The sequence below is a fragment of the Antedon mediterranea genome, chromosome 10 (genome assembly GCF_964355755.1).
Source record: "Antedon mediterranea chromosome 10, ecAntMedi1.1, whole genome shotgun sequence".
Classification (NCBI taxonomy): domain Eukaryota; kingdom Metazoa; phylum Echinodermata; class Crinoidea; order Comatulida; family Antedonidae; genus Antedon; species Antedon mediterranea.
Window position 1 is genome coordinate 15,737,268 of NC_092679.1, and position 25,413 is coordinate 15,762,680.

The 25,413-nt window shown below is 31.7% G+C and overlaps 4 protein-coding genes across 5 annotated transcripts in view; 3 read left to right on the forward strand and 1 right to left on the reverse strand.

Moving 5' to 3' along the window:
- The window catches only part of LOC140060595 (phosphofurin acidic cluster sorting protein 2-like), a 68,843-nt gene that overhangs the window by 13,297 nt on the left and 30,133 nt on the right, over window positions 1–25,413 (reverse strand). For both annotated transcript variants that reach the window (XM_072106876.1, XM_072106875.1), the window contains exons 4-11: window positions 25,158–25,283; window positions 23,805–23,937; window positions 18,079–18,179; window positions 6,480–6,536; window positions 5,880–6,097; window positions 5,281–5,386; window positions 2,817–3,023; window positions 1,517–1,621 (exon numbers count right to left, since the gene is read on the reverse strand). In XM_072106876.1, coding sequence (XP_071962977.1) covers window positions 1,517–1,621; window positions 2,817–3,023; window positions 5,281–5,386; window positions 5,880–6,097; window positions 6,480–6,536; window positions 18,079–18,179; window positions 23,805–23,937; window positions 25,158–25,283 — 1,053 coding nt within the window. The remainder of the gene's footprint in view (window positions 1–1,516; window positions 1,622–2,816; window positions 3,024–5,280; window positions 5,387–5,879; window positions 6,098–6,479; window positions 6,537–18,078; window positions 18,180–23,804; window positions 23,938–25,157; window positions 25,284–25,413) is intronic.
- On the forward strand, window positions 7,201–10,575 carry LOC140060853 (tetraspanin-18-like). The gene is made up of 3 exons (XM_072107213.1): window positions 7,201–8,184; window positions 9,563–9,716; window positions 9,880–10,575. Exons 1-3 carry the CDS (start codon window positions 7,462–7,464, stop codon window positions 9,957–9,959), a joined length of 957 nt encoding a protein of 318 aa, XP_071963314.1. The 5' UTR covers window positions 7,201–7,461; the 3' UTR covers window positions 9,960–10,575.
- Window positions 11,606–15,184, forward strand: LOC140060600 (tetraspanin-18-like). Its single transcript, XM_072106880.1, has one exon. The coding sequence runs from the start codon at window positions 11,877–11,879 to the stop codon at window positions 12,720–12,722; it is 846 nt and encodes a 281-aa protein (XP_071962981.1). The 5' UTR covers window positions 11,606–11,876; the 3' UTR covers window positions 12,723–15,184.
- LOC140060601 (tetraspanin-4-like) lies at window positions 15,561–16,960 on the forward strand. The gene has a single exon (XM_072106881.1). It carries the CDS (start codon window positions 15,918–15,920, stop codon window positions 16,743–16,745), a length of 828 nt encoding a protein of 275 aa, XP_071962982.1. The 5' UTR covers window positions 15,561–15,917; the 3' UTR covers window positions 16,746–16,960.

A 25,413-nucleotide genomic window follows, 5' to 3' on the forward strand; every position in this document is an offset into this window, starting at 1 on the left:
ATTTGACTACCTGATTTAAAGAAAATTACATAGTTTTCAACTAAACACAGGTGGTACCTATGTCTAATACAGGTGGCACTTGCTCTTAATAGTTTCTTAAGTCTATAATTTCCTTCAGAATGATTAAATATATGAATAAAAGTCATTTTCGATTCAACATGATACTATATATAAGTCTCAAACTTCTGCTAAGGAAATGAGCATGGAAATGACCATACTGATGTTAAGAGTACTAGCATTAAAATAGCATTTTCTATTTAACAGTTTAAGTCTATAAAACATTGAGTGAGTGGGCCGAGTTGTAAGATAGGTGCACTGCAAACCAAATACCGCTCCCCCCACCCCCACCCAAAACATGAAGAGTGGGCCGAGTTGTAAGATAGGTGCACTGCAAACCAAATACCGCTTCCCCCACCCCCACCCAAAACATGAAGAGTGGGCCGAGTTGTAAGATAGGTGCACTGCAAACCAAATACCGCTTCCCCCACCCCCACCCAAAACATGAAGAGTGGGCCGAGTTGTAAGATAGGTGCACTGCAAACCAAATACCGCTCCCCCCACCTTCACCCAAAACATGAAGAGTGGGCCGAGTTGTAAGATAGGTGCACTGCAAACCAAATACCGCTTCCCCCACCCCCACCCAAAACATGAAGAGTGGGCCGAGTTGTAAGATAGGTGCACTGCAAACCAAATACCGCTTCCCCCACCCCCACCCAAAACATGAAGAGTGGGCCGAGTTGTAAGATAGGTGCACTGCAAACCAAATACCGCTTCCCCCACCCCCACCCAAAACATGAAGAGTGGGCCGAGTTGTAAGATAGGTGCACTGCAAACCAAATACCGCTTCCCCCACCCCCACCCAAAACATGAAGAGTGGGCCGAGTTGTAAGATAGGTGCACTGCAAACCAAATACCGCTTCCCCCACCCCCACCCAAAACATGAAGAGTGGGCCGAGTTGTAAGATAGGTGCACTGCAAACCAAATACCGCTTCCCCCACCCCCACCCAAAACATGAAGAGTGGGCCGAGTTGTAAGATAGGTGCACTGCAAACCAAATACCGCTTCCCCCACCCCCACCCAAAACATGAAGAGTGGGCCGAGTTGTAAGATAGGTGCACTGCAAACCAAATACCGCTTCCCCCACCCCCACCCAAAACATGAAGATTAATCAAATCAGATTGAATATGCCATTGTAATTTTAATAAAGTTAAACGGTTATAATCATCCGAAAACCAACAGGCTGGGAACCAATTTGACTATTTTTTGCTTTAAATTACAGTATTTTCAGGTAAATAATTTGAATACATTTTTTTTATCTACTATTATGGAGCAACAAAATTGCATATTCAACAACAAAAGTGTAACAAAAATTTTTTTCAGGGGGACAATATAGCTTAACATAACATTAGGTACAATGGTTTGTTTATATGGTACCATAGCAACAGTGAACAACACAGGATAGAATGTAAATAAGTACTCAATAACAAGATAAACAAATAAGATGCATTATTCTACCTGGCCCTGCCATTCGGTTGAGTTGACTAAAATGAACTTCTCTGGTATACGGTCGTTGTGTGGCCATAGTAACGATAAACGGTCAGCTAGTGATTTGCGTGCTTCCTGTGAAACAAATAACATATATCATTTAAGAAAAAAAATTCAGAGTTCGGTCTCAATTTTCTTTCTCATAGACTTTATATTCACTTTTTATAAAATATTGTTTATTTCGTTACAACGTTTAAAATATATATTGTGAATGTACTAACTATTGTTTTTGTTTCTGTGTACCGCATTTTTGTTTAAATATTTATTTTTACTTCCTTCAAATTATATTATATAATACTTATTTTCAAACATTATCGTTATTCAAATAAAAAGAACTTCTGGTTTCACTGACTGGGAAAGGGTACAATTCACTGTTTGTTTTGAAAGCCTTTAGTGCATAAAGATTTGTACACTTTATAGTATGATTTACATTTTGCACCACAAAAATGTCTGTAATTGCATACATCTTAAACATTAACACAGTTCAAAGTTTTAATATAAAGTTAATGAAACATTGTTAACCACACATCATCATTATTTATTAGGTTGAGACATCATCAATTTAACAGTCTATGTCTAGACATAATACAATTGTCTTTAAAACCTGAAAAGTGGATGAAATATTATTAGAATTAGGTCTGAAGCACATTTCTTTACTTTTAGGGTTTAGACATGAATACATAATCATAGGTAAAAATGTATGCTCAGGGCAATCATACATCAATTGTTTATTTATCAGACACTCGGAAATATTTACCAAACTATAGTACATTATCGTCCATAAAACTTAAGTTAAATGAAATTTTTGAAGATTATTAATCAATTATTATTAATATTATTATAATATTTCATGAGGCACTACTACTGTTACTAGATGAGGCTAATGTTAGCCTGTAGCCAGTGAGTTTCCAAGGGTTCTAACAAACTCCACTCAGAGTGCCCTAAACAAAAAACCAATTAAATTAGCCTAGCTAATATTGTTTGTCCCCTTTTTGAAAACAATTAACCTCTTTCTGTACTAGTTTATGACATCATGAGGGTGGAATTTTCTCTCAGTTATTACAGTATAATTTTTTTAGTAATTGGTCGTACAGGCCTCGGAAAAAGTAGTGTAATAACTTGAAGAGCTAACTAAAGAAATGGAATTAAAATGTCCAGACACAATCAAGGTCCAGAAACCAATAATACATATAATATTCTAGGTCCAGATATTCCCAATATAGCCTAATTCAGTCCATATTTAATTTATATATAAACAATAACAACAAACCTCTTGGGTATGATCCGAGTAGTTAAGGCTATTGCTTCGATACGTCTGTCTATGGCCATGTTTTTCTTTGGAAGATGGCCGAGACCTATTAATATCTTTATGCGATGAATTTGGTGCGTTTGATGATGATAATGCCAGCGTTCCAGTTGAAACAGATTTAGGAGGAGGTTGCTCAATCAGATGTAAACCCTCATCCGATGATTTATCCTGATTACATTAAGAAAAAATAAACAATGTATTATCACATTTGAAATTACAAATAAGTTTGATAATAAATGTCCTCAACAGTAAAGCTTGGTTAATGCAATGACCAATTGGGATGACCCATTGATTGTGATTGGTCATAATACTTGCATCATGCTTATTTCCTTGCATTATGTCTTTGGAACGAGCATATTCAATCACACAAATATTAAAGATGTATTGCCCCCTTAACAAATTTTTTTTCTAATATTCCATTTTAATGTAATATAATAGTTATTCACTTTGACAAAAAATTGGATTGGAAAAAAATGTACTTAACTGGAAAAATGTAATTTAAAGCAAAAAAATGGCAAAAAATTGGCTGCCAGCCAATGGATTTTTGGTTGAATTTTACCATTTATTTTGTCATTTTTTAAGTGAAACCATGGTTTTTTTTCTATTGAAGTGATTAACTTGATTAAAACTACAAAATAACATAATAATAATTAATCTTCATTTTTCATGTTTTTTGGGGACAATACATCTTTAAGTATTTCACTTAACTCGATTAATATTTAAGTATTTCCGTTAAATTTTATTCACTTAGATAGGAGATTTTTTTTAATTGTAAGTGTTATCCCTATTAGTGTGAATAGTGAACACTGCAAGTGTACAAACTACATTATTGTGGCATTAAATAGTTATGGGCTGTTGATTGTAGATCAAAAATTAAGGCAAGCTAAATTAAAACATCCAAGTTTTAAAAACAACAAAAATATATTATTTTGTAACCATTAATTTTAAACAAAGCAGCTACGATAATTTGGTTTCATATTTGAATCTTAAAAACAATTGTTTAAGATGTGAATTTCTCTCATGTTTAAATGTCACATTAGCATGAGTCTTCTACATCTACGCGTTCTGCTACCAATTTTTCTAATTATATGTTGCGTGTTTATGGGAACCCTTATTTAAGTGTAAGCCTTGTTTTATACGAGATGGTAATAAAAACTATGTCGTAAACAAATGTCAGGAAGGTCAATAAAATTGCAAGGTAGCCACGATTTAATTTTAGTATTTAGGAAAATTAAAAATAATTGGCGTTTGACATGCACAAATCTTTGTTATTCATGATTTTCGTACTCCTACATGTAGTACATAAAGAGCTCCTACAACTACGAGGTAACGGAGCGTGACATCCGTGTTAACAAACCAATCAGTGCTTATTATACAACTTCCTCAATTTGTAAGCATACACAGATTTTCATTAATACTTAATATTTCTTCATAATCATTGTTTCTGCATATCACAATAATGAAGGTCATAAGACTACACAGAAACAGAAGGTAGTTAAAAAATCTGCATGCTAAATAACTAAGACCCCATTTACACTTACGATTTAGGACCCTGGGTCGGCAATTGATAAGTGTAAATACTCCAAAAAGTTAGGCCGGCCCTGGGCCGGACGCAGATCTGGGCCACCTCTCCAGGTAGGTTCAGGAGCGGCTTTTACGTTTGGGCCGGCTTACGCAGTGAACCGTGAACAACGTTTGACCTTTTTATGAGGTTGTTGTTATGACGATCCGACATTCTCAGTACATACCGTCCTCCTTTTCGGGCAACAATTTGTTTTCTTCATCATTTATATAGTTAAATTTATTTTCAGATATCTTCTTTCAATAAAGTATTCCTCCGCTTGTTTCGCATATACATAAAATACAGCCATATTATATATAAAACAGTGGGGTTCATTTTGTTTTTAATGGGACAAAAAACAACAATACAGTATAAATATAAAGCGGTCGGTTCGCGCGGAGAGTTGAATTGACGATCGAGAGAGAAAAATGTAAACAAACTGTACTTTGTATCCCAGCATGCAATGGTACTTCCGATAAAATTATTTACGACCAGTAATCTGCGTCGCTAGTGTAAACGCTCTGGGGCCGGCCTAAAAGGTAAATATTTGCAACCGGCCCAGGACCGGCCCTGGACCCAAACGTAAGTGTAAATGGGGTCTTATATGTTTTTATTCCACAATTTGCCCAGTCAATTTGAAATATGGAGGAAAAGGGGTGGAGGGGGATGTTTTCACTTATAAAAATGACCCAAAAAAATGGATAAATTCAACCAAAATCCCGTTGGCTGGCCAATTTGACTTTGACTTTAAATTACAGTTTTTAATGTAAATCAATTTAAAAAATGTTTAAAGAAATACAATACATCTTTAACATGATTAAAAGTTTAAGGGTGTGTGCTTATACCAAGTGCTGTGTTACCCACCTCTGACTCTTGGTTGAACCCATTTTCCGAAGTCTTGGAAACATTTCCTTTATCCATTACTTCAGCCTCGAATCCAGACGTAGGAATACCTTGTGAAAAGAAAGGCCTACGGGAAGAAAGAGCAATGATGGGAAATGTCATTAAATTACACACGCTATACGCACACCAATATTCATATACGGTAGTTAATATTGATTTAATATTTGGGTTATATAATAGCCTTTATGAAAAACAAACATAATGGCCTTATTGTATCATAAAGATGAATAGAATGGTATTATTATTCTTGCCAAGTGCAGCATGTAATTGGAATCGTGATGTATCAACAATTTAATTAAAACCCATTAAATATTTGTACTTACTAGGACAGAAAATGTTAGTTACTGGTTCAGGAATAAATCATATGTTAAATGGCATAACTATACTACATGCCAACAGTATTAGAAATTAAGTTGTCACCCCTAACTTTAAACTAAAAACTAAAAAAAACATACTAGCTGAAATGCAACATCTACTATTAAAGATATCGATTATTTTATTGTTGTTTTTCTAAGTTGTATCACTAAATCTACTACGAAAAGATAGGTAAATGTTATCACCTTAAAACTGGTTTAGGAGTAGATTCAATACTGACATCATCCAATTCTAACTCGGGTTCACTATCACTCATATTCAACTCGTCTAGATCACCATAGAGGGAGTCATCATCTGCGTTCGGTGCTTGTCCTGGAAACGTGTACTGATCCGTATCGCTCTCATCACTTGCGACTTTCAGTCGCTTTAAAAGGTTGATAAACTTTTGTTTTAGATTCCGTTGCTGCAAAGGGAATATATTAGAAATTTTAATTAATTTCTATTTTTAAAAGCCATAAATTTGAAGAATATATTTTATCATTTCTAATCACCAGTCCACTACAGTTTTTGAGTGGATGCTGGCCCTCTCACCTTTTGACCACATAAAAAGCAGCAAATTCGAGCTCTTGAAATATTAATTAAATTAATTATAATAATTAATGTATTAATTTACCTTGTACAAAATGGGAAATATAACAAAAAAATTAAATTCTTTTTAATTTTTTATTTATTTTTTTTTTTAACACTACGGCCAACCATGATAAACCCCTATTATATTAAGTGGACATTTGTTTATCTAGAGGATGTCCCTTTAATATGGTGCTACTGTATTGTATTTTACTTACCCTATTAGCTATCTGTTTAGTCCTACTACTTTTGGCATCTTCTTCAACATCGAGATCCTGTAAATAAAACATAATTATATGAAAATATATTGTTCATTTAAAAAAAATTAAACTGTTGATTTTCATCACAAAATGTATGAAGTTATTTAAAAAGTTTCAATGGTACTACCAACAATTCAAAAACAATTATTTGCTAGAATCAATAAAGACTACAGTTACATGTTCTCTAATTGTGTGAATTTTTGTTCGTGTGTGTGCAGAAAAAAAATTTTAAACAAACACATTGAACCTAGAAATGAATTATGTACAAATCGATATGATTTTCTCTCATTCTAAGAACCTATATTTGCTTATTTATGGATATACAAGGTAGGTTTTTTAGACCATCCAAAAAAAAAGTAAATATAATAACACAACTCTGTTTTTCTTCTTTAGAAATAAACAAACCTACAACTTGAAGGTTGTGGAAATTGTATAAAATATTTGAAAATAAATGGTAAGTTTTTAAAATTAAAGTTGATTTCCATGACAACTTGTACAATTCATTTGGCAACAAATGATAAGCCCACAAAGAAACAAAAGTTTATCATTAGTAAAAAGGTTCATCTGGATCACTGTATAGTATATTAAATAGTAAATTTTCTTTTGGATCATCCAAAAGAAAATTTACTATTTAAAAGTTTATCAATTTCACAGTAAAAGCTAAAAATATCCATATTTTTGACACTGTCTGTTATATTTTTATTTGGTTTTTTATAGATGTACCAGGATAGATTTTTTTAAACATACGGATTTTACTATAGTAACCCTTTGTCAGATACCAGGAAAGATTTTTTTGAAACATACGGATTTAACTATAGTAACCCTTTGTCAGATACCAGGAAAGATTTTTTTAGTTTCCGTTATCGTAAACATATATTTAACATCCAATATAAAATAAAGTGCAGTACCGATTTATTTAGGAATAAACAAACACACGAACATGGACAGTCTTGGATTACGTTGTATGAAGTATTTGCTGTTTGCATTCAACTTCATACTTATCATTGGAGGAATAGGACTAATTGGTCTTGGGATAATGCACCACACAGAAATTTTGACAGAAATTAAGACGTTTGAACCAATTTTGGACAATAAGCTTTTTGAATATAGTCCAAATATCTTGTTGGGAGTAGGGTCTTTCATCTTACTTGTGGGGTTCCTTGGATGTTGCGGCGCCATCACTCAACGCCGCAGTCTTCTGATTGCGTACAACATGTTTCTGTTTATCTTATTTGGCTCACAAGCAACAACAGGAGCCTTTGCAACATTTTATATATCAAACTATGAGGACAAAATTGGTAAAGGAATTTCATCTGAATTTAAAAGAAGTTACGAGACTGGGAAAAATGCCGATGTGTGGAGATTTATAGAGGGGACACTGGAGTGTTGTGGATACAAAAATGGGGGAGACTATAAGAACACTGACAAAAAGAAGAATGATGAAGATTTTCCAGATTTTCCAGAATCGTGTTGCGTTGGAGCATTGCCACTGGGGTATAGGGCTAAAAACCCAGATAAATGTAAAGAGGGATGGAATAATGATGTTACCAGTGAAACGGATGATTATCATGGAATTGGTTGCCAACAGCAGATTAAGGATGTAACAGAAACATACTTCGAGTATATCTCTGGTGGTTTGATTGGAATAGCAATTGTAGAGGTTGTATGCATGATCATTTCAATATATATAACATGTCAGGGTCGTAGGAACCGGAATAATTCATTAAATATCAACCAGCCAACTTTGACAGCAGCAACAACATTATAACGTGCTTAAAGCCTGTTTTCCACTAGTCGAATTTGTGCAAATCTAGTGTTTTTACAAAGAAAAAAATTGCACTATATCCCTGTATTCACAAGAGTGTCATTTCCACAATGTTTCTGCTATACTTTTCAATAAACGTGAGGACTCACAAACATGTCATATAAATCATTTCCTGAGCTCCAATTGTTTTCTGCAATTTTTCGCTTCACCAAAAAGTAGAAACTATACCGAATAATAATATTTGCTTAAGGAAAAAACTCAAGAAACTAGAATTCGTTGCAGAAAGGTTTTGCCTAAGAAAAAAAATGTTGGTGCCAAGAGATTGCCCGCTTGCTTAAAATTTCACAATTTTTCGTGGCTATGGTTTTGTATAAAAAGCTGTACAAAGGAATACTTGGAAGAAACAAAAAAAGAAAACACATTGATAAAAACACAGACAGACCACTGAAAGAAAGTAATGTTTATAGCATATGTATGCAATATATTAACATTGAATTGTTTAAACAACAAACAAGATAAAATATGATTGATAGAGTAGGTTCAATTATGATAAAAACTAGAACTGTTCTTCTTGATATGTAAATAAAGCTCTGTCTACACGTCTATCAAACTTCTGTGATGTGCCCAATATGGTAGTGATATGACATCATCGTCTCCATCTACACGTCTATCAAACTTCTGTGATGTGCCCAATACGGTAGTGATATGACATCATCGTCTCCATTATACAGGAATACAACATTTTTTTGTCGCATACAGTTTGATCTAGTGTAGGCAGAGCTTACCACAGTATGCTTAAATTAATTATTTGGCAAAATAAAAGCTTACTTGCTTTGTTTATTTACTTGGCTTCTTTTGAATAGAGTATTAATATTAAATTAACATTACTTTTTTACAATTTGCAATAAATACTTTTTCACTAATCTATTCCAATTGGTTTTTATTGATATTTAAAAAACAAACCCACAATCTAGATTACTATCAGGTCTGAGTTGATGCAAGGTTTGAAAAAGATCATTAACTGATAGGAAGTGGATTCGCTTCAGAGAAAGGAAGTTTGCTGATATAGAAGAGTTCACCTGATATGAAAATAGTACACTTTTTTTTTTACGGTATTGTGTAAACCATGTAGTTATGGCACTAACAATTCAATGGCTTCTGGAATTTTACTTTATGTTTTTGTTTATCTTATTTGGCTCACAAGTAACAACAGGCACCTTGGCAACTAAATTTTCTATGAATATTGAGAATTTTATCTGGGTTCGAAACAATTTAGGAAAACAGGAAAAATGATGAATTAACAAAGGCATGGAGATTTGTAGAGGCAACACATGAGTGTTGTGGATATGATAATGGCCGTGACTATGACACCATTAACAACAACAAGAAGAATGATCAACATTTTCCAGATTTTCCCCGAGTCGTGTTGCGTTGGAGCAGTGCCACCGGAGTATAGTGCTGAAAACCCTGATAAATGTCAAGAGGGATGAAATGATGATGTTACCATTGAAACAGATACAATGTATTATCATGGAGTGGGTTGCAAACAGCAGATTTTGAATGTATTAGATGACTACCTTTCCTTGATCACAGGTGGTGTGATTGGAATAGCAGTTGTAGAGCTACTGTGTATGATCCTCGTAATATGTGTTTGCCGAAACAGAATTGATTAAACAACCAAAAATCATGAACAAATTTCTACTAATTTTAAGATAATATAGTGACAACACCGAATCCAGAATTAGAAACTACTGAAAAATGTTCTTTTTTTAACCAATTTCAAGATAGTATAGTGACAACACCGAATCCAGAATTAGAAACTACTGAAAATGTTCTTTTTTTAACCAATTTCAAGATAGTATAGTGACAACACCGAATCCAGAATTAGAAACTACTGAAAATGTTCTTTTTTTAACCAATTTCAAGATAGTATAGTGACAACACCGAATCCAGAATTAGAAACTACGGAAAATGTTCTTTTTTTAACCAATTTCAAGATAGTATAGTGACAACACCGAATCCAGAATTAGAAACTACTGAAAAATGTTCCTTTTTTTTTTTACCAATTTCATTTGTTGAATTTTTTTATTTACTTGTTTTCACTTCAGACATTTTGTATTGTTTCCCATAATACAAAATAATGGAATCTCAAAACATCAACTTTCAGCAATTTCCATAATGCATGTACAGTATATGATTCTATAGATTTGCTATCAGAATTCAATGATTTCCACATTTTTAAGCATGGATATTATTCTCAAAAAGAGTAATCAGAGAGTTGCGACCTGGTAAAACATGAAAACGGATCTAAAATTGTAAACCAAATCCTGTTTTAAGGAATCTCCCTTTAAATATCATGTGCAGTGCACGCAAAATGCGCGCTCTAAATCTGATTGGATGGAAACTATCTTTTATTTAAATCTGATTAGATAGCAACTCTTTTCATCAAAATCTGATAGATAGGAACTTATTTTGCATAAATCTGATTGGATAGCAACTCTTTTTATTTAAATCTGACTGGATAGCAACTCTTTTTATTTAATATGAATATGAATTATTATTATTAGAAAAAAACTGATAATTATATATATATATTATTGCACTAGTGTTGCTTTTTCTTATTGTATCTCTATTGTGATCCAGCCATACACACAGCATTGTAATTTTTTCAGTAATTTGCCTTTGGATTTATATGAAAAAAGTAATGTACATAATTATTAGAACAATTGAATTTTGAATTGAGTATTAAGACTTTGTTTATAATTTGCAATAAATACTCAGATTTTACTATAGTATTGTTTAAAAAAAATTATAAGTTACTGTAAATTATCAAGTGACCCTTATAAAATTGGTTCAGGTTTTAATGCTTATTTCATCATTATAATTTTATAATTTTATTTAATAATAATCAACACGCTCCAGTGAATCCTAATAGTGCATCTATCGCATCAACAGCTTATTACAAAAAAATTAAAATTATTTATTATAATCATCTTTAATGATTAAATTACTATTTATAGATTGAAATATTCTGTTCTTTTATTTTACATTTAATTTTAATACATAATTCTATGAACCAGCTATTATTATACAAAGGTGTTTAAATATCAAATTTGAATGGAAAAGTACAAATCAATAAGTATTGGTTTTGCATATTGATTGAACTGAAACCTTTGAAAATATGCATGGGTCGATAATAGAAACATAAGAACTATTGAAAGGCTGGATTTTGATGGGGAAGCACATATTTTTCACCAGATTTTTTCCTTTATTAAACTATTATTTTATTATTATTAGTATGACACAAATCTTAATGAAAAATGGAATTTCCTTTGATTGTAGCCTGTATTGTGTTCCATTACATAACAAAAGCTTACGCACGCTTCATTTGCATCATAATGTATACCCCCAGGTGGTAAATCGACGATTCCAACATGTTTGTTTACAGTAACGATTACACATACAATATGAAATAAAATTCACCACACCCACGGCATTTCAATACTGACGCAGTTTACGCACATTTCTTTCATTTCAGTCAGGCATTTCTTTAATTTTTAACACTAACATTAACAAATAAACCTAGAAACATGGAAGGCAGCTGTGGAAGTTGTATGAAATATCTGTTGTTTGTATTCAACTTCATTATTTGGGTTGGAGGAGCAGGAATATTAGCTCTTGGAATAATACTGTACATAGGAGTTGAAGATTGGATTAAAATTGAAGAATTGGAGACACTGTTGAATAATGATGACGAGCTTTTGGAGTACAGTTCATATATCCTGTTGGGAGCAGGTTCGTTCATCTTTATTGTGGCGTTTATGGGTTGTTGCGGCGCTATCAGTGAATGCCGATGGCTTCTGGGCTTGTATTTTGTGTTTCTGTTTATCGTTTTTTGCGCACAAGTTACCGCTGGTGTCTTTGCTTCATTATTTTCGATGGAATTTGAGGAAGCTGTGGATGAAAACATGTTATCCGGGTTTAAACAAGCTTATGGGGACGGAGAATACGCAGAAGGGTTGACCAGAGCATGGAGATTAGCGGAGGCATCATTGGAGTGTTGTGGATACAATAATGGCGACGACTATAACTACGCTAGAAATGTATCCATATATTATTATAGTGGTGATAAAAAAGATGATGGATTTCCAGATTTTCCTGAATCGTGCTGCGTTGGAGCTTCGGATCCGGACTACATGTCTACAGATGAAGCTCAATGTAGGAGCTCGTGGGATAATGATATGGAACGTCTAAAGGATACAGAGTCTTATCACGGGAAAGGTTGCAAACAGAGGCTTTCTGATCTGATAGATGAGTACATACACTGGATCATAGGAGGTGCGATTGGAATCGCAGTTGTAGAGCTAATCTGCATGATCTTCGCAATATGTGTTTGCAGAAGCATTGGGAATAGTAATGACACAATCAACAAGTAAAAACTATATTATTCTAACAATAAAAATGAAAAGTTTTTTGTTACTACAATTTAATGCTCTTGTGATTTTCTATGAAGCAGTGTTAAAGGAATCAGTCACTTGTCACAAATACAAGAACATAAAGCCTACCATAGCCAGAAACAAAACAATTATTACAGCTGGCCCGGGAGAACAAACTTTGATTACTATGTACAGGCTCTGGGCATAGAGATATTATAATATCTCTATGCTCTGGGACTGCCTTTACATATTAAACACTCATCATTGGACAATTTTAAGACAGTTTTCAAAACTCAATTGTTGTAATTTTATTTTTGATAGCAATGACCATTGCAATGGCAATTAATTGATTTTTATTTTGTTGAATAATGATGGATACTTGATAACAAATTAAAAAAAAAAATTTTTTTTTGCATTGTTAAACCAAAACTTTTTTTTGACCTGTAAATACTGATAACTGTGCACATAAACTGTATTTTTTCAAAAAAATCATTGAAAAACAAGAACAAATTAAATTTTTAATTTTCAAGCATTGATTCAATTGACAATTTTCTTATTGTTTAACAAAAATTGAATATACAAGAAGTGACGGTTTCCTTTTGTCCCCGCTACTAATATGAAATTTTAGTTTTTTAAGAATAATTAAATTGGTTTTTCAAACAAGGATTAAAATGTAATTTAAATTTCATAAAATAAACCATACTATAATTCTTGGGAGAAGTTTTATGAATGTGTAAAAATTGTATATAACACTAATTTATCTTTTGAAATTAGTTTAGTTTATCATTGCTTGTAATACTTTCAACATTCCATTAAATAAATCATTACTGTTTAAACGAAAAAGATGAGAAAATCTGACAGGACTAAAACAAGTTTGTCCAACCATGTTGTATCCATTTAACCGCTGGGGCATGATAGTGGTATGTTGAAATTCAATAGTATAGCACTAATTCTTTTTACTTTCATTGTACTGTGGAACTTTCGATTATATGTACGCTGATTTGTTTAAAGTTTCTTTACCATTAAAAAATATAAACATTAAGTACTACAAGATATTCAAATATTATTAAAAGGCTTTTTTTAGTCATTGTGTTTTATCTTGATACCATTAATGCCATTAAACAAATGTTAGAAATAAAAGAAAAAGTTATCTTATACTTTTAGATTGTTGGTCAGTTTCTGTATCGATTCAACACAGGTTTAATTGTATTTACGCTGACCGAGTTTCTCTACTATTACAAATATAAATATTAGTAGTTATAAGTAAATATATAACTAGTATATTCTTGTATTAAAAATTAGAAAAGTTAAAAGCCCTATTATTAATCAGTATTAAGCATTATTAAGTGTAGCTATTGGTTTACTTTTGAGAATCAATTTTGTAAATACAGTGGTGTTGGTTAAAATACTTTATACCCAATTGGGTAATTAGTGTAAAAATAGTAAAAATAGTAACAACATTTATTTGATTTAATAATACTTAATTTCATAATAAAAATTAACATAAAAAGTTTCAAATTCAAAATTGATATACCGTAAAAAGCCTTGAAATCAGTTATATTGTATAATGAACTTGGATTGTGTGATTGTGACCCGAACCCAAGACTCTGTGACACCAAGTATGAAAAGGTTAAACTCAGACAGCATCGTACGAAAAGGCCCAAAAAAAAAGTCTTGACTTGTCAGTGCTGTCTGAGTTTAAGGTGTAGTTTTTAAGTTGTGGGTAGGACTTTAAACATGTTTGATTTTCTTCCGTTGAGATGACTCGTTGGGTTGGGCCTAAGAAATTTAACTGTTCAGAGATATTATTTTGTCATTGTCCAAAAACAAAATCTAATTGATCTGGACATATAAATAAAGTTTGTTTCAAATGGAATTAGGAAAAGTTTGTTTTGAATCATTATTTTTTAATTTACTACAAATATAATCATCTTTACTAAACTATTCCATTCAACAGTTTTTATTGTCTTTTACCAGCGAATTTATTTGCGCAAGGACAACGCATCATCATGCGTATTCACATTTCAATTTTCAAATCCATTTCTGTGACAAATTCTAATTCCATCAGTTTTTGCTTCAGCAACCAGTTCAAACAGTTTCTACTTTTTCCAAAGTATGTAGTTTATTACAGATAACTCTTCTCAAATCAGGTGGAATTTTCTTTGCTCATTGTTTGTGTTCCGTTGTATAATAAAAACTTACGCACGCTTCATTTGTGCATTACAATAAATACCCCCAGTTAATAAATCGATGATTCCAAAATGTTTATTTATATGGTTTCAAGAAAATAAATGCATCACAGCTATACCTTATTAATGTAGTTTAGGCACATCAATCAGGCACTGTTTTTAATTTTTGAAAAATTACAATGAATCTACAAAATATGGATTACGTTGTATGAAATATCAGTGTTTGTATTTCACTTCATAATTTAAATTAATATTTCAAATCAAATTTAGATAGAAACAATTCATTCAATTAAATAATAAACATGAATATCAATTAATATGTACGGGAGTTTTAAATCAAAATTGAGTCAAATAAGAAACTTGGAATTCGTATGGAATCGAACCTAGACGTTTGTGACATTATGGATAACACTGTATGCATGTCAACTATTGTTTACAGTTTTATATTGCCATTGTCATAAAAAGTAATCTAATTCGATCTTTGCATTTCAAAATAAGTTTGATTTAAACTACGGTTTATGTACAATTTTATTTTAACTATAATATTATTTGTTTAAATTTTGCAATAAATATTCATATTTATAAACTACTCCAACTATATCTATATTTCTTTAATGACAAAGAAGCTAGTCATGTAAATAACAAAAAAACTGTTACGGTAACTTTTATCATCCAAATTTGTTATTACGATTGATTTGTTGACAGCAACATCATTTTATCCGAATTTCAATTTATTAGAATACAACAGATTTAGAAATTGGAAATTCCATTGATCGCACTAGCCTGTATTGTGTTACATTGTATAATACAGCTTTCACATGCTTCATTTGCATCATAATTTACCATTTATGTATAAATAGATGATTACACATAATGCTTGCTTATATAGTTATACACAAAGCAAAATGCACCACATCAACAACACTCACTGACGACGCAACTAACACACATTTCAATAAGACATTTCTTTTTATTCTGTAAGACTATAACGAAGGAACCAACAAATATGGGGATTTGTGGATTACGTCGTACAAAATGTTTGCTGTTCGTATTCAACATCATATTACTTTTGAGTGGAGGAGGATTATTGGGTCTTGGAATAGTATTAAAAACAGGAGCTGGAAAGTGGCTTAAAATTGAAGACCTAGAAACTATCCTGAACCATGCTAAAGACCTTTTGAAACACAGTTCACATTTGCTTTTGGCAGCAGGCTCAATCCTCATTTTTGTGGGGGCAATTGGCTGTTATGGCATTTGCAAAGAATGCCAATGGTTTCTGACTACGTATTTTGTGGTTCTCATTATTGGGTTTTGCTTACAAGTAACCGCAAGTATCTTAGCATCAAGAGCATTGGAACTTGCCAAGGCTGAAAACAACACCATGTTATCTGCGTTTGAAATGATTTATGGGAATGAAGAAAATGCAGACAGTTTGAAAAAAGCATGGAGGTTAGCAGAGACGAAATTTAACTGTTGTGGATATAATAATGGCACCGACTATAACTATGTTAGAAATGTATCCATGTATTATTATAGTGATGACAAAAAAGATGATGGATTTCCAGATTTTCCCGAATCATGCTGCGTTGGAGCATGGATGGGTAAAGCCTCAGATCCAGAATACATTGCTGAAAATCCTGCAAAATGTAGGGAATCGTGGGATAATAATATGACTCGTGTAGAGGATACAGACTTTTATCATGGAATGAGTTGCAAACAGAAACTTTACAATTGCATATACTGGATCTCAGGTGGTGCGATTGGAGTCGCATTCCTAGAGTTACTATGCATGATCTTTGTAATACGTCTTTGCCGAAACATTGAACACTATTAAAATTTACCACTGTGTAAATTCAAACCATTAGAATTGCACATTTTTATTTATAATTTAGAATTATTTTGTAATATACTATGAACCAGTGTCATGATACACAAAAAGTAAATAAAAGTATTTATTAAAAGTTTTTAAAATAGGAAACTATTAAGAGTCATCCTTTGTTTCAACACAAGTATATTTAGACCAGTGTTGTTCATTCAAATTTTAGTTGAATAGTAATAGTATTTTTTATTTACAATAAATTTATAAAAATATTCTGTTTTTATTGGTTTTTTTTAAAATAAAGGGTACAATATGGTTGAAGCTTTTTATAGTGATATGCTCATTTAATCATTTAATTTGATTATTTACAGGTAAGTAACTAACAACAAGCAGTTGTGTTTATAATCATAAAAGGGCAAACAAAGTTGCTATGTTAGCTACAGTAGTACTACGTCGTGCGGTAATTTCCTGATTTATCGTAATCAAAACAGTACTGGGTTTGGTCTACTAGCGTTCCTGCTCCCAACTCGTCATCCATTCATAGAAGCCTTGATGAAGTAAGCCTACCTGGTGGTGACTATAGCATGGTCCCGAGATAATGACTATACTTCGGCTTTAGTCGATAGAAGATTGAAATGTTTTGTTAGAGAGAGTACACTGTGTTTGATTCAAAGACTATATTGAATTGATGTTTCGTGTTATTATAGATAGGAAGATGAAGATGGTAGTTGGATGTAATGATCTTGTATATCGTTTAGATTGTCATGCAGTAAATTGGTTGATCCATGCCGTTTTGGTTAATCCATATTATTTTATACATACTTTTAATAATTGTTATGATTATAATATTAATAAAAATAATATTTGTCAGTATAAATTTCATAATATAAAAAAGTAGATATAAAAAAGAAAAGCAAAGAGATTATGGAGCGGCTATTCCTGAATATAAATTTTAGGCGATCACGTCAAAGGTCAAGCGCCTATAGCCTGCTACCTTTCGATATTCAATATTGAACTTGACCTGACGTTGGACTTGAAATCCTGATCACACAATCAGTATAGTATATAGTAAAATAGCTAGCTAGTATTTTGAAATTTCTAATTTGTGATTAAAAAAAATACATTCTCATAGACAGAGTCTAAAATAGTGGATGGAAGATTATTCCACAGTTTCGGTCCAGGGTATCTTATATTTTGTTGGAACGAGTTGGTTTTATGTCCTTATTCTGTGGATAAAAGAGTGAAAAGGAAGGTTGCTGAAGGGAAAGGGAGTGTTGGCCTAGGAAAAAAACACAAGGAAGGCAAGAAGGAAATTGTATTGACTTTCCTTGCATCATATTTTACTTACCTGGTTTTCCAGATTCTCTCCACTATCACTATTGTCCTGATCTGACGAGTAAGAATCATCATCATCATCACTTTCATTGTACCCTGCATCAGCAATGTTATCTTAAAAGAAGAAAAAACAAATTCTTTAATAAATTGATAGAAATTAATCAATTTATTTATTCCAGATGCTGATTAACGATTGATACATTTTGACTGAACATTAGGAAGTTTTCTATTTGTGAAGACTGACAACCTATGTCAATATATTGTTTGAAAGTTTGCATGGCAAAATCGATATTTTTGCAGTACACCACGTATATAGTCCTGAAAAAAACTATTGAGTGTCGAGAGGACATATATTGATCGAAACGTCGGTAACTATTAGAGGTGTACCGCAAACTTAATATCAACCTATATCAATGAATTCCATTTTTTATGTATTTTTGTTCTGTGCATCGATTCTGTGCAACTTATCTCAACAGTTAGGACATGTCAATTGATGTGTCGTCGGTCATTGTCTGGACCTAGAAACCACCAAACTGGGTTAATGAATAGAGCAAAGGATCGCATGCACACAATAAATTGACATGACTTAGGTCATAGCAAATCAAAAACTCCATATTTTGGAATACGCATATTGGGTCAAATCCTTATTTTTGAAAACTAAAATGTATTCTGTTGTTTAAACATATTAAACAAAACTATAACAACATTTGGAATCTTCCAAAGTTACTAAAGGAAATAGTGTCTATTTTACTATGAAAAAAGAAAATTAATTTCGACTTGTTCCAAATTGCGTCTGATTTCCTTTGCTGATGCCACATATATTACTAAACTAAAATAACAAATTGGTGTTAACAGCAATAGAGAAATGATTTTATTTTGAATTCACATAATTTTAACTTTCGACTAGCAAACCTTTTGCATCTACATCCATCCATAACATAACATAACAAATAAATAAATAGGTCATCTATAATTAGCTATCCAATCACACATGATTTGAACTCTAATAATCAAAGCGCTGAATGAATATGGTGATGTAATTCAATTGGGTCCCGTGGGCCTTGTGCTTTCTTATTGGTGAATTAATTATAGTTTAAAAATAGCAGCCACAGATGAATTTGTGGAATGACTATTGAAAAATAGAAACGATGACTGACATACTGTATAGTATTAAATAGTATGTTTATTATTTTTACATCATACATATTTTTTATATATTATTATAAAGATATATTGTCCCCTGAAAAAATGATTTTTTTAATTTTTTTGTTGTTGAATGCTATTTTAATGTCACATAATAGTTATTTACCTTGACCAAAAATTGGGTCGACAAAATTATTTACCTGAGAAAACTGTAATTTTAAGCAAAAAATAGTCAAATTATCTGCTAGACAATAAATTTTTGATTAAATTTAACTTTTGCTGTTAGTCTTTTTATAAGGGAAATCACTTTTTTCCCTTTTTTTTCTATGTAAGTGAATAACTTCAGAAATACTGCAAAATGGCTTATTCAAAGTCTGATTTTTATAAATTGTTATTGTTCAGGAGGGCTTTTTTCTATATATTAGTATTACTGACCATTAAACCTGCAGTATTATAATCCTATGCTCGATAGATCCCACTTCTAAATTTAGGTTCAATTTAGACACAAAACTTTATATTGTTCAACCCAAATATAATCCCACCTCTTAATATTTGATTCTGTAGCTAGGCCCTATGGTATTATACTATAAGGGCAATTCCATGCAAACATGGACATGACCAAAAAAATTCAAATTAATTAGTCGGCTCAAAATTTGTGTTTATGTTACTCTTTGAATATGTGGGAACTAGGTTTTTAACTTTTTCAATTCATTTATGACTTTTTGCAGCCAAAAAATTACGTTTATTCAATGTTGAATATATATTTTTTTTTAGGTGTGAAAAATAGGTAATTACGTTAACTGATTATTATTTTCCCAACAAAGCAATATTTATAAAGTAACATGTCTAAGTAATACGGTAGTACACTTAAGATGTATGGAAAATATGATATAACTACAAATGTTGAATATCCCATATAGGAGTGCTGTGTATATTCTGTTATATATAGGGTATGTAATGCGAGTGACAAAAAAAATGATTTTTTTTTTTTATACCATCATGATGATAATTTTTTTTTATGAAATTTTATAATTTAGCTATACTACTTTCAACAATTAAAATTTGACAAATAAAAATAAAAAATCCCCGTAAATACAAAATTGTTGAGACATTGAAAAGTGAAATGCGAGTGACATGTAATGCGAGTGACGTTCAAAAATGGACAATGTAATGCGAGTGACATTACTAAAACTCTTTTTTTTGTAAAGTAAAATAGTAATTAATCTATCATTAGTTATGAATTAGTCCCAGAATTAGTATATACATTAATTTCATAATATAATGTGTGATTTGGCCCTTATTTGGAGGCACTACAGTATAATAATTATAGCATTAGGTTTGTTGAGGGCACAATCCCTAGCAACGACCTTTTTGCAGTTAAATCATTTGAAACATCAATCATTATAAGAGCTCATTAAATAAAAAACACTAAATCTGGTGAGATTAACAAATTTGGTACAATCTTTTGTGAAGATAAGAAGGTAAGAATAAGTATACATTTATATTTAATCACAATTTTTAAGTTTTTTTTTCTTATATTGTTAGTGTTAATTATTTCAAATTCTATAATTTGAAAACACCGCATATAGGCCTAGGCTATAATAATTTATTTATATATTATCATTTACTAGGCATATTTTACACCACCAGGTCTAAAGCATTGTAGTTTTAAAAACAAAATATACAATTGCTTATTATTTAAAAATAATTTTAAAATATCATTCACATTTGCATCCTGCCTTTAGAAATGGCCGAACGACAGAGAAAGTACCTAGAAAAACTGAAAGCCGAGGGAAAATACACCTCATACAGAAACAAACAAAATGAAATTTCGAAAAGAAGTAAAAAAGTAAAAGAAAAGAGAAAATTCTAGCTCTGCCACCAGCTTTGAAGAAGCAGAAGATTGATGCTCTTAAAGTTGCTAATAGAAAACGTGTGGCTATTAGTTCAGAGCAAAGAAGGCTGCTTTGGCATCAGACGGGCCATCACCTTTTAGAATTGCTATGGCTTTGCTAAAGCCACTACCAGGGCAAAAAGAATGCTTGATGCTGGTTTGCGAAGAACTTTGAGTTCCATAATTTGTAAAATGGCTGTTTGAATTTTCTATTTTCATTTTTAGTGACCGTATAAGTGTTCTGTTACTGTGTTTGTAAAAAATCAAGATATTCTGTTAGTGTTAAAAATAGATGAAGTCCTTTAGAACTTCATCCAAATGAGTTGAAATAAAAGTTTTTACTTGAAAATTGATATAACATTCTTTGAGTGGTTTAATGTTGCATTATTTAATTATTGTCTACTTTTCTTTCTGCTTTGCTTAGTAAATACTAAGTTCATTTCTTACGGTAATGCGAGTGACAGTAATGCGAGTGACGGGACTTTTTTGTTAAAATGTAAAATATTTTAAAAATCTATGTAATGTTGAATTTTTTTATTATCCTATTTTATACTTTAAAAGTACAGCAATTAAAAATATAAGATCTTTTGATTCATATATTTTTAGTTTAAGGACACGTTCTTATCAAATCTAATCAAATTTTTGTTGTGTCCTTTTTGTGTAATGCGTGTGACAGAATTTCGCAATGGCGTCATTGTCGAAGTAAAAGACATACAATTTTTTTTATAGTATTTTATTAAAGACTTGCACCTAAAGTATGTTCATATAAAACATTGACTTAAAAATCCAATTAGTACAGAAAGTACAAAGCTTAGACTAACAAAAATGACTGTAATGTGTAATGCGAGTGACCATGGAATTGCCCATAACAGAATACAGTAATTGTTACTTTTGATTGTATTTTGGTATACATAATTTGTATTCATCTACTTTGCAAAATAAAGTGACCAGCCGTCCGTTTTAGAGAAAGTAGTATCATTTTTGTGCACAATACTTAAAGCCCCATTCCCTACGTTTTTTAGATATAATTTAAGATCACAAACTATATTTAATGTAAAAATAATACTATATGGTCCTATTGCGATAACTTTTTTCGTCTTTAAACGGTTAAAAATGTGAAAAATAAATCGATTCTAATAATTATAGCGGCCCGCTATAAATCCCAAAATGCATTGCGCGCGGATTGATATTTTTGTTTTTCACCTGTAATTCGCCCACTTTTCGATCGATCGTGAAGCCAAAACAAATGGAAGACTCCTAACTTTTCAGCGAAAATACCGGGTTTTCCCCAATTTGTATCAACGGAGTCTGGCAAAAATAGAAAGACAATTAATGCAGCAACTATGCAACGTCAGGCTAGGTATATAGCTAGCGTACGATGTTCGTACGTTATCGATGTTTACCAGCTAGGCCTACAAAACTAAGCCTAGCTAGGCTAGGCCTAAGACCGTCCACGAGAAGTCGATCGCCGCGAGCTACTTAGGTAGTGCATTGTTTCTCACTTTTTATCATAATTTACCATAAAACGTACATTTAAGACAAGGAATGACATGGTTTAATGTTTTTAAAGTGATATATATGTATTATTTTCCAAAAAACGTCCAAAATTGCAGGGAAGGGGTCTTTAAGTAAAAACAAATTACTATCAAGTATGTACTCGGAGCAAACATTAAAGCCTTTAATCTCGTCAAATAACATACAACTCATCTCCTTTACAGCAAGATTTATATACGCCAACTAACGTGATTAATTGCTATATCAAAATCTGCGATATTGTAATCACATTATCTGTGAGCTCAAATTAAAAACGAAAATAGAACTTCATGAGAAAATTAGATTGCAATTATACTGGGATTCTGTAAAGCTCTTTCTACACTATCAAAAAAAAGTATGATATGCCTATTTATGGTAGTGACGTGCCCAAATATGGTAGTTATATGACATCATCATGTCTATATATGGGCACATCACATTTTTTGTGTTGCATAAAGTTTCTTTTCTTTTGAATGCATTTTGCTTATTCATATCGGAAAGTAAAAAATAATAATTTTTTTATGCCATCCTTTAATAGCAGCATGGTTGTTAAAGTTGAACATTTGAGCGCTTAGGGCAGCGCAAACCATTAGCTAAGGTTCATAATTCTACTGGTACAACCAATCTTAGAAAGGAACCTGAAACTGGAGCCTCTGCTTAAAGCTCTTAGAGTGCACATAAAAGAACGAGTTTATCCTAAAGGAAGAATATACGATTCATCCAGATAACTGATGTCCTGGTTAATTTTTGTTTGTTTTTGTGGACAAATGAGTTAAGAGCAGATGTACAACACTGGGGGACCTGTAGATGAAAGCTGTTATGCGTTGTGCTATTCAGTCCAGTTGGCTGCGAGTCACAGTCTATTATTCCAGCATTTCATAGAAGGCAGAAGTTTTAGTTATTATCTATGATGACTACCAGATATCATAATTTTGCAGTCATGGTTGCAGACGATAGTAACACATTGTCTTTAGCATTGGATCTTGCAATTCCCAAATTGCTGAGAACTTGTTCTTACCTTGTGCTTACTTGACTGTAATAGTAAACTGGTTGGCTGGTTAGAACTATATAAACATTAACTCCTAACTGCCTAACTTGTGCATTTGTATGCAAGTCATGTTTTTAATAATTGTCTGAAACTAAATAAAGTTGATCTTATCTTATCTTACCTTGTAGTCGCTTGCTAAATTGGTCAACTGGTTGGCTGGACAGACCTAACACACTGACCACTGCAACTTCTTTCTCTGTTTCTTTGGTCTGGTTGAATAATCGTAATTGACTATCTTTTGACTTCTGTAAAACCTGTTGAACAAACATAAATTACTGTTTATTATTTATTTAATATCGAAAATGCTTTAAAATTTAACATCACATATTTGGTTTATATAAACAAAGTATATTTATTTTTTTCAATTACTTTAATGGTGTGCTGTTTAATACTGAGAGATATCTAATTTTCTACAAAGGCTTGCCTACAGATACATCAATGCATAAACAAAATTAATTAAGTTGTTTTGCATTTTTAAGTACATTTTTCAATTTCAGCCAAATACTAAATCTATTTCATATGTTTACAGATTTTATTTTTAATTTAAAAAATAGAAATACAGTTCCTATAATTCATTTTTCCTTTTTAATTTTTCAGTTCTTCTGTAAATATAACATATTATATCATATACGAATGTCTATACACAATTATTAAAACCGTAAGTGTGTGTAGTAGTAGTACATGATTAATTTATTGATTTCAAATGTAATAACTACAAAATTTCAAACTTGTTGACCAATAATTAGCTATTGACCAAGCGAATACAATTTTTTTAACCGTATTTAAAAAAAAAACCTTTGCTGTGTCTTTTTTCTTGCAATAATTATTATGTACAACTTTATAATTTATACTGTATTTTAAAAAACTGTATAAAAGTGCCCTAATTCAACTTTTTAGTTGCCATTTATGGTTTTGATATTGTATTTTTGATATTTTATTGAAATAAAGATACCGATATAAAAAAAAAATTATTTTTCTGGCCAAACAGAAATTGATCCTTAAAAAAACCATAAAAAAGAATCGAACCCCAATTGATTCCGGTCAAAAATTCCGTGTAAAAAATGGTGTTTCTGTGGAACAATTTTTAGCTGCAATGCAATTGCGGTCTCAACTTGACCTCACCCGTCCTCAGAAAGTCATTGAATGGTTTTAGAATATACTTTCTATAACCAAATATAGAGATTTTAAAACATTATAGTACTTAATTATACAATAAAATTATATTTTTTACTGTATTATTTTACCATCCTGACTGATGAGTCTCCTCTAAATTGTTTCAAATAATCTTCTAAGTTTCCATTATGTATTAAGTACCTGTACCCCTCACATTCCTCTGTATACATTTTATCTCCATGGCTACAAACTCAAATTGATATCTAAGAGGTTGGTCTTTTGTGTTAATACACCCTCCATGCAGTAGTACCTATATCCCTAAAATACAATTTAGTATTATAAACTATAAGTAATTGGTTACCTCTGACATGTTTATATCTCCGGTTGCTAGGGTTTTGTACCCTAACATTGTCCTGTTCTTGTAGCGTTTCCTCCTCTGAAGCATTATTTGTAATCTGTTACCATCTCGTTTCAGAAAATGTGGATACTAATAAATAAAAAAACCAATAATAATAACAAAACCATTTAATTCATAAAACACCACTCATCTGACGATAAGCAAATTAACCAATCACAAGCAACAGTTAGAATAATACATCACTTTTATTGGTTAAATC